This window comes from Hippocampus comes, unplaced genomic scaffold (assembly GCF_001891065.2).
Source record: "Hippocampus comes isolate QL1 unplaced genomic scaffold, H_comes_QL1_v1.1 scaffold16, whole genome shotgun sequence".
In the NCBI taxonomy this organism is placed as follows: domain Eukaryota; kingdom Metazoa; phylum Chordata; class Actinopteri; order Syngnathiformes; family Syngnathidae; genus Hippocampus; species Hippocampus comes.
In genome coordinates this window covers 368,728-378,667 of record NW_017806168.1, presented here as the reverse complement: position 1 = coordinate 378,667, position 9,940 = coordinate 368,728, and the positions used below count along the sequence as shown (strand labels likewise).

Below are 9,940 nucleotides of genomic sequence, written 5' to 3'. Positions count from 1 at the left end.
GTTGGGTCGGGTGGGAGGCTAAGAGGGTGAGGTTCTGAGGCTCCTGCTGTGGTTCCCGTGGGGGCTCTAAACGTGGCGGCGACGCTGCTGCTGGTGCTGGTGATGATCGTGCATGTCCTCCATGGTGACCCTGCCCCACACGCCGATCACGAAGGTCTCGATCTCGCATTCGTTGTCGCCGCGGGCGATTCTGAAGTAACCGTCCTCGCCCCAGTTCTTGCCCCAGGAGTTGGCGGCGACCTTTGACACCCCCAAAAATAAATAAATAAATAAATGATCTCACGTTGAGGATACGCTGCGCCATGTGTTTGAAGAGGACAGGAAGCGCATGTTCTTCATCTTACCCAGTACTTCCTGGGAGCGCCGTTTGAGTCCCATTGTTCACCCCACCTGAAGAAAGCAGAGAATATGGTCTTGGAATTTTTACGCTACTTAAATTACATTCATTAAAAGAAAAGAAAATTTTTAAAAAAGTGGAATGAGAATGACTATCCAACTCTGAAGTCTTTATCTGCTTCCGATTGGTCCCAATGGTTGCTTCATTCTCAAACGTCTCACTTCCTGTTCAATTTCCGTGAAGTGTCCTTAAGACAGGCGCGCTGTCATGTTAGAAATGCCCACCCAACTTCTTGTCAATCATCGAACTAATGCAAGCATGCAGAATTCCAAGATGGTAATAGACACAAAAATGGCCATTTAGAACAAAAAATTGCAGCTTCTACACTACAGACATTTATTTTTGTGGGTCTTTTTTTGTGGGTCCACTCGTGACAGAATTGCCCACCAAATTTGCTCACCAGTGACGATACAATTAGAAGGCTGGACTGAAACAGAAAGACAAGGCAGAGAGAGAGAGAGAGAGAGAGAGAGAGAGAGAGAGAGAGAGAGAGAGAGAGCTAGCAAGCTAGCTAGCTTCACTAAATTGAAAAAGTTAGCTTGCTAAAGAACATTCCTGCACTCAAGTACAACATAATTTCTGAGAGAGAGAGAGCTAGCTAGCTAGCTAGCTTCGCTAAATTGAAAAAGCTGGCTAAAGAACATTCCTGCACTCAAGTACATCATTTCTGAGAGAGAGAGAGAGAGAGAGAGAGAGAGAGAGAGAGAGAGAGAGAGAGAGAGAGCTAGCTTGCTACGCTAAATTGAAAAAGTTAGCTTGCTAAAGAACATTCCTGCACTCAAGTACAACATAATTTCTGAGAGGACTGAAAAAGAAAGACAAGTCAGAGAGAGAGAGAGAGAGAGAGAGAGAGAGAGAGAGAGAGATCGTAGTAAGAAATGCGACTGAGTTAATGGAATTTTAAAAATCCCAGCATTACTCATCTCAACAGGAAGCACTTGACAACAACATCCTCCAAAAGGGAAGATTTATAGACAACTTTCTGTCATCGGATCTTCAAAAAAAACCCAAATAGCTCTATTCCCCTCTCCTGATTTACAACGGCAAGTAGAGGACAGGTTGCGAGGAAGCTGATGCTGGGTTGAGCCCAAAAATATTTCAAAAAAAGCAAGCAAAGAAAAAAAAAAAAGCCCTTCCTCACCTGTCCCCGTCTTCGTTGCCAATGTTTATGCACTCGGGATATCTTGGCAAGGCGCCGTCATAATTCCCACCGTGTCTCGCTACTGCCAACTTGTGCAAAACATCGACCCTCCCTGAGCCCATTCCCATCCTGTTTTTCGCAAGCCGGAACTTTCTGTTTTCCCCCTGAGAAACTCCCGGTAGCCGATGCCGTTTTATCTTTTATCCGAAGAGGAGGGAAAGGAATTCTCGGAACCGGACGGATTCGGACATCGTCGCCTGTCAGTCAGGACCTTCGGATTTTTTCATCGACAATATTTCGAGCAGCTGCGCGAACAACGCGAGCCGGCAAATTATGGGATCTGGACGCAGAAACTGTTCCCCAAAAGTCGTCGATTTAGTGTAAAGAAGAAATTTGAGGAACGTTTCTCACAATCCCAAAGGAAATGTTCTGCCATGTTTAATCCGTTGGGCTGTGTTATCGTCCGTTTGGAAAACGCTGGATGCCGAATCAGCTCGCTTCAAAAAACTCGACCCTCTTGGCCCAATCCTGACCTCCCCCCCCCCCCCCGATCTTCTGCCCGGTGCGCTCGGGATCAGCACCCCAGACAATGCCCTTTCCACCACAGTGAAGCTCAATGCTTGTTCCGCAAACTTTCCCAGGCTGCCGGCTTAAAGGGACGCGTACCGTTATCAAAACACTCCCGACGCCCACGGGCTGGGCGACTCGGGTTCCCCCGAAACGACCGTCTCTGGTCCCTGCCGCATTCACGTTGTCGCGTTCGACGCTGTGCACGCTTACTCGTGTTTTTAGCCTCAACGCTATAATCGGGACATGATTTAAAACAGGGGTGTCAAACTCATTTTTGTTGCGGGCTACATTACTTATTACCTCTGAAAATTTGAAATTTTGGGACAGATTTTAGCAAGCATTGTGGAAGTTGTCATTTTTGATGTGCTTTTGCGGACCACTTAAAATGATGTGGCGGGCCACATCTGGCCCGCGGGGCCTTGAGTTTGACACCTGTGATTTGAAGGTTCATCATGTCTGTGTGTGAAACGGGAATGACACGCTAAGCTAATGGGTGCCGCGCTGAAAAAAAAAATGGCGTGTTGAATTGACTCCGTTTTATTTTGTCAAATAATAAAATCAAATCATCTGGCCTGGACATCGACTTATAAAAAAAAATGATCTGGATCGAAATTATTTTATTTTGTGCAACCACATGACAAAATAAAATGGCGTCAATTCACACAAAAACTTCAGATGTTTTTTTTGTTCTTATTCCGGGAATGATTTTCTTCAGGCATCTGATTGGCTAAATTGACCGGATGGGCTTGAGCACCACCTGTTGCTTTGGCATGTGCTTGACCACCTGAGAATGCATTTTTTTTTTTTTAACGGCTTAGGAGTGTGCACATTCCTTTGCCTCATTAAAAGGACCCATTAGGAAGAAGCCACTCAATTTTCCTAATTTGGTAAGTAACGTGTCATTGACGCCAGACGGATGAGTGAAATATTTCACGAGGAAAAGTGGCAGTACTGACATTTTACAAGTCGAAACCTCCCGCACGCATTCCATGAAAAAGAGACCCCGAAGCGGCTGATTGTCTGGAGATAGTCTCGACGTTTTCGACTGTGTTTTGTCTCGGATGCGGTGAGGGGAAAAAGAAAAAAAAAAAAAAAAAAGCATTCCTGAGTGGCAGACGTTCGTCCGCCCAGTGATGACGGAAACGCGAGTCAGGTAAGCCAGGTGTGGCAGACGTCTACAGAGTTGCGGTCTACACTCTTACGAGACCATGGGGGAGGGAGACGGGAGCTTGCGGGAGTTGTGGTTGGGTGGGGGTCTTCAACCCGGATTCATATTTCCAGCGCGAGCCGCGTTTACATACCCCGTGATCCTGACCGAGTGCGTGCCGTGCTTGCGGTAGTGCGGCGGCTTGGTGAAGCTGACGTCCGTGTGCTTGTAGATGCCGCTCTTGTACACAAAGAAGTCCTCGTGGACCTCCATGATGGCTGCGACAAATAGTCACATACACTTTATTGTCATTGCTGAAATATACGACAACCGCCTTTGCGAAAAAGTCACATCATTCCAGGGCACATGTTGCTCACCCGTTACCTTTGTGTGACTTTCATACTCTTCCAAAAATAAGAATGTATCACAAATGTCCTCTTTTGGGAATCATTAGACACCGGGGGTCGCCGCCGCCCCGCAAATTATGAAAAAAGTTACACAGACAATCAGCAATTGGACGTACACACAGCACACGGGCGCTTGTTTTCGGAATTCAAAGGAAACTTGTCATGAAGCCAACGCGTCTTCCTGGCCTTTCTGAACAATCAGACAAGAAGTGAAACACACACATGCACGCACGCGCGCACACACACACACACACGCGCGCCTCGCCTAGTGAAGGGAAACTTGACAGTGGTCCAGATGGGCACCAGACTGTGAGGCGAGCACAGTTACGGAAGCTGACCGGGGTCAAAGCCGGACAAGAAAAACCCTCCTGCGGCACGTGAGACCCGATGACATCATGCTACCCCCCCCCACCCAAAAAAAGTGTACATTTGGATGAATTTGTGTGATTATTATTATTTTTTTTGCACCACATAAATCACAAAATGGTTTAGGTCCCGAGTATAAGAAGAAATATTAATTTATCCCCCCCCCCCACAAAAAAAGTGCACATTTGGATGAATTTGTGTGATTATTATTTTTTTTGGACCACATATATCACAAAATGCTTTAGGTCCCGAGTATAAGAAGAAATATTAATTTGAATGAAATGCCAGAGGGGCAAGTAAACATGGTGAAGCAGCATTTAGCTGTGATGCTGCACGCAAATGGAAAAAGCTGTGAAGTCAGCCCCAGAGTGTAAATGCTTTTAAATCCAGGTTAATCCCACCCAGTACCTAAGAATCTTTTAAAGCATTTGTAAAATCAATATTGACATGCAATTTTTAAATTACAATATTTACAATGTGCACAATAAATGAATATATAATAAATATATTTGCGGCTAAAATTGCTCTCGTGACGCCGAACTAGTGTTAGCATTCGTAATTTTGCTCACTCCGGCCAGATGACCGCCAACTGCAAAGTAGTCACATGACATCCAGTTGGAGGAGGCTTAGTACAATACCTTTGCATTTCATCTTTAACTTTTATGAAAAAAAAAAAACATTTTCATTGATTTAAAAAAAAAAAAAATTACCGTCCTATTTTTTAATGCGCACTTAAACCTAACACGCTACTGTTATGTGAATAGTAACTGTTCACTTTATATTTGTCTTAAATATCTCCCAATGGACACATGGACAAATAAATGAGAATACATGACTTTACCTTGCACGGGGCCATTATCCATAATCTCCTTCATAATCTCCTTTTCCTACAAGAGACAACATAAATGGAGAGATCGTTACATCCCTCGAGTGCACTAAAAGTCGAAAAACAAGATTGATCGTCGCACCCCTTCCGCCCCCCTCCATGTCCTTAATGCCTGATTTATTGACTTCACAGGCGAGCTCGGATGACTGAAGGAGGCATCAGCTGTCGTTTAGCATCGCCGGGTCAATGCAAGCCAACATAAGGTGATGCTTTGCCCAAATAAGGAAGCCAAGGGCCCTACTTTTCCACATGATTGGACGCATGATGGATTTGACGCGGCGCTGCGCTTACGTTGGCTGAGAGCCTGTAGGGCGGCGTGGACTGGTAGATGTCGTTGTGCTGGTAGTGGTGCGCGTTGGGGCAGCGCTGCGTGGCCTGTCTCTTTCCGCGGCCCACCGAGCGGCTCTGCATCATGCAGCGGGCCACGTCGGCCGCCGTGTGCTGCGGCGGGGTGTATGGGTAGCAGTCTTCTGTCACCACCCTGAAATAACAAAACCCAAAACAGTCATCGACACGTAAAATTTGAACGGAATTCACCTGTTGTAAGAGAACCACACGAGTAGCTAGTTAGCTTAGCTTGCTACACTACTTTAGCATTTTGGCGAGCCAGCTAGCAACAAAGTAGCATTATTTTCTTTACGGATGTGACGGAAATCATTGCTTGACTTGGAGCAAACCAAGTGTGAGTGTGAGTGGAATTTTTGAAAATGATTGAAATGACTAACATAATGTTAGCATTTAGGGTAACGGGCTAACACCAGCATCATGTTACTTAATGGATTAAGCAAGAACATTGATTTCCTTGTAGGTGACAAACATGACTGTCGATTTTGGAAAGATTCAATGACTATGCATATGACTGCATAGCTTTATTTTCAAAAAATGATTCATCGGCTTAGTTCTTGAAAAAAGGTTCTCCCCAAAAAAAGGTACAAACTAAGTTCTGTGATGCAACTGGCCAGTGTAGGCATTATTTGGAGGGGCATGGCTCAGAAACATACCCTCTGCGGCGGAGATACCACCAGGCTCCATCCACGCGGCCCCCGGCGCAGCCGCCCTGGTTCCTGGTGTCGCAGGAAATGAGGTTCTGCGGAGACAGCTGAGGCGTCATGTGACCCATGGACTGGATGGAGATTCGGTCTGATGCCACGGCTAAAAGAAAGAAAGAAAAAGAAAATCAAGAGAAAATATTTTGAGGTCTCTAACTCCTTTCTGAGGGAAACTGTGTGTGGGGTGGGGGGGGTATTAGTCTTGTTGTAGCTTACCCGCTGTTGAGAAGGCCCAGGAGGCGGCACAGTTGCCCTGGTCCAGAGGTTCGTGGATCTTGCCAGGCCACTTGTCAGCCGAGTTGAAACTGGCGGGCAAGACGTCGCCTTCGGGATCCATGTTCATCTGAGACAAGGAAAGACGAATCTTCTCCATCACCTCAAGAATTTATCACGACGAACAACGTGACAACCTGAAAGCTAATGCCGTCGTCCGCATAGTCATTTGAATTTATCAAAACATAACAACCACACCTTCGACTATCTCAGTCCACCTATATAAGTTGTCTTAGTCGTGAAATCACGCGGTTGTTTCGCTCATGAACCAAAACGCCAAGTGGTAACATGAGCATGTGAATTGGGTTGGGTTGAGTGGTCTTTCGCAAACGCTTTTGATCGCGACACAGGTGCAGGTAGCGACACGCTGACAACGACAAAAACGTGAGGAGGAGGCGTTGTGATGATTTGCAGGCGGAAGAAGGTGGAATGGAATGCTGTGGGGCGGGGAGGGGGTTGGATAAGGGGGATGGTGGGGGTGCGCTGGAGCAAAGTCGCGGACTATCCCTTCCATGTTTTACTTGGGGGTCTTATGTAATGCACCGGGCCAGAGTGCACACAATGCATACCGACCCGCCAGCATGATGAGCACACGGGACGTTTTGATCTCTGGGCCCCAGTTACGAAGACAAAACAAAATCCACCGACGTGACGTACATACGCCCTTGAGAATCTCGCATCACCTGGATCTCGTTCATGTTCATGGTGGTTTTGGAAGGTCTCTGCGTGCCCAGTCGGTAGCGGATGCCCTCGTCCAGCGTCATGCCGTATAACTGGGTGTAGTTAGCGGCCCTCCACCTGGTTAGAGCCACATCATTCGGTCCCATCATGTACGACATAACCGTATTAACCAAGCCGTGATATATTTTACATTGAAAAAAAAATATCACAGCACACCATCCCCCCAAAAATGGCACCAAAAGTACCAGATACTGAAAAAAATGACAATCTTTGCATCTGTTTTACCCATAATTCCCTCTGTTGACAGCCTGGATCATGTTGCTGTCCATCAGACAGGCGTTCTGTTCGCACTCCCAACGTCCAGTGGTGCCACATGTGCTACAAAGGATACAAAACAAAATGAGAAAAGAGAAGAAAAAAAAGTTTGCCTTACTGCTCGGCAAAGATCGCAAAGCTGAAGTCAATAGAAAACTTGGCTTATAGCCGTCAAGGCTGTCTGCATAAAAATAAACAGGACGACGTTACGGACATGAATTTTTCTCTTTCAACCGAGTCGCTTTTCTGCATTAATTATCATATACATATGTAGAAATATAAAACAGGAAAATGGCAGAAACTGCCCAATCTTCAAGGATTTATTATAAAACGTCGCAACATTTGAATATAGCCAGCTGCGACATTTTAAGCTCGCTCACAGGTGTCGAGATCGATGGCCTTATGTGCATTCGTCTTCTTGACGAAATCATTTGTTGCTAGGCAGAATTCATCACAACTGCTCCCATTGGCCAATGCTAAGACATCAATCCAGTTCATTCGATAACCGCTCTCGAATAAACAGAAAAGCCACGACAGGCATTGGATAGCGTTTGCTAGATGTAAAATAATTCAGTGTAAAACTTTACAACTACCGTTTTAAGGTTCAACACTTGTTGCTAGGCGGAGTTCACAGGGTGCAATCGTAACTGCCCCAATCGGCTGAACTATAATGAAAAATCTGAGCATTTTTCCCCCCCTGGTTTGTCATTTGTTGCTCCGTAGAGTTCACAGGACGGAATAATACATGGAAAAAAATTTGGTTTAAATAAATCGAAATCAGCGCAGGAAGGCCCCGATAAGCACCTGCATGAGCTCAACAGCCGCTAATGAGGAGGGAGGAGCGGACGCCAAGTCTTCCTCCCTGCCTGTTGTGATTCAGGCGGGATGGGAGGATACGCCTTTGGGAAATGATCGCGAGAGCAAGTAGGAGTTGTCGGTTTTTGGCGCGCGTGATAACACGAACAAGGCGCCTTTGTGGTTCGAGAACATACGTGACGTTTTCTGGGTATTTTTAGCATCTGGGCGTCTGTGTTTGCTCGTCTGCCGTTATCCATTAGCTTCTATTCTTACTTCTTTGGATCTTTCCTGTCCAAATTCCCCCAAGCCGCCTTGAGAAGCGTCACAGTTGGGAACGGATCAACAGCAGATAACGTTTATGTTGAAATAAGTGAAGGCTACATTTTTTTTTTTTTTTTAAACATACCACAAGTTGCAGTTGTCCTTGTATGTTTGTCCCGAAAGGAACTTGTTCCCGTTTCTTTCACAGGACCCTGAAAGGAGAGAGACAACCTTCACAGTTGAAATTTGAAATCTTGAGACACAAACTTGCTTTGCTCTCACAATAGTGTGATATGTAAGTATTGTTTTCAGGCAGAGAGGAAGGTTAAGGAGCACTGAGCTCCGGTAATCCAGCGGAGGAATGTGCTGTTCGCTTCTCTTCCGTTTCCCAGTGAGGACTTTGCCGGTTTCTGACTTGCTCTCACTAAAGAACTGATTCCATCGCTAAATGTCTGACTAAAACCGCATCAAACTGGGAAAACCACATATCGACTGCATCAATCCATTAACTAACTAACTAACTAACTAACTAACTAACTAAGTAAATAACTAACTAACTAACTAAATAAATAAATAAATAAGGGTGTGCTGTAGAGAGTTCTTCACTTGCAGGTCAAAGGAGACCATTTTTATCCAAGAGGAGACTAAGGGCAGTCTGCAGCAAATTGAACACTGTGGACAATCAGGGTACGCTGTGGACAGTTCATTTGTGTCACTTTGGCATTTGGTGGCGTTGCGGACTTTTATCTCGGGGGACACTGTGGCAAAACAACTTGAGTGGTGTGGCTAAATGGAGAATGTGGAGTATAGTCATTGAGTGTCCAGCACGTCCAGCTGTGTATCCTCGAAGGGTAAAATCGGGGCTATTTCTTTCTTGGCCATCGTAAGGAGACCAATCTTATTAGAGAAGAGACTGTGGGCAGTTATGAAACTGGGTGTTGCAGCAATGCGGAGACTGTGGAGTACAAATCTGCAGCTTGTGTTTGCGTGCGTGTTGGGAGTAATTTCGAAATATACTGTAGGTCAGAAAAAACATTTTTTTTTCTTGATTGTGGGAAGGAAGAATTCAGGACTCTGGAGGAAAGCGCAGACTGCGGAGTCGCGCAAGTAACCCTTGAAAGCCTGGTTACAAAGTAGTCCTCCTAATCTCCCATCGGAATGTTTGTAACATTCTTTTGTGGGGAATGTCGCTGATTAGGCTTGAAGTTTGAGCGATTGCCTGTCGGAATTCTCGGAATGAGCCGGCGGAGAATTTACGAGGTGCGCAAGGTTTCCTGGTCAGGTGCGAGGGGGTTTCGTAGCGAGGACCCCTCTGAGTTTGTGAAGGCCTGGGGGAGGAGGAGGGTGGGTGGAGTAAGGTTGGCGGTGGCGGAATTCCATCAAGGTAAAGTGAAGGCAGCCGCTTATGTCACATGACACGTTAGTCGCAACTCTGACGGTGACTCGTCAAGAAAATTCTGGGAATTTTCCAGACATGAGTGTTTAGAAAATGATCGACTAGGACGACGGAAGGAGCCTTTCTTACAGCTCCTGTCCTCCAAGCCCCGTGGCCTGTCTGTGCCCCCCCCCCCCCCCCCCCCCCCCCCACACCCTCTCTCCCCCCCCCCCCCCCCCCCCCCCCCCCCCCCCCCCCCCCCCCCCCCTCCCCC

General features: G+C 46.4%; 1 protein-coding gene across 1 annotated transcript in view; it reads right to left on the bottom strand.

Moving 5' to 3' along the window:
• Positions 1-5: 5 nt before the first annotated feature.
• tinagl1 (tubulointerstitial nephritis antigen-like 1) overlaps positions 6-9,940 on the bottom strand; it is a 14,391-nt gene continuing 4,456 nt past the window's right edge. Inside the window, exons 3-12 of the mRNA XM_019895992.1 lie at positions 8,437-8,503; positions 7,203-7,295; positions 6,920-7,034; positions 6,180-6,306; positions 5,916-6,066; positions 5,206-5,395; positions 4,870-4,915; positions 3,410-3,533; positions 345-390; positions 6-240 (exon numbers count right to left, since the gene is read on the bottom strand). Coding sequence (XP_019751551.1) covers positions 67-240; positions 345-390; positions 3,410-3,533; positions 4,870-4,915; positions 5,206-5,395; positions 5,916-6,066; positions 6,180-6,306; positions 6,920-7,034; positions 7,203-7,295; positions 8,437-8,503 — 1,133 coding nt within the window. The 3' untranslated portion in view covers positions 6-66. The remainder of the gene's footprint in view (positions 241-344; positions 391-3,409; positions 3,534-4,869; positions 4,916-5,205; positions 5,396-5,915; positions 6,067-6,179; positions 6,307-6,919; positions 7,035-7,202; positions 7,296-8,436; positions 8,504-9,940) is intronic.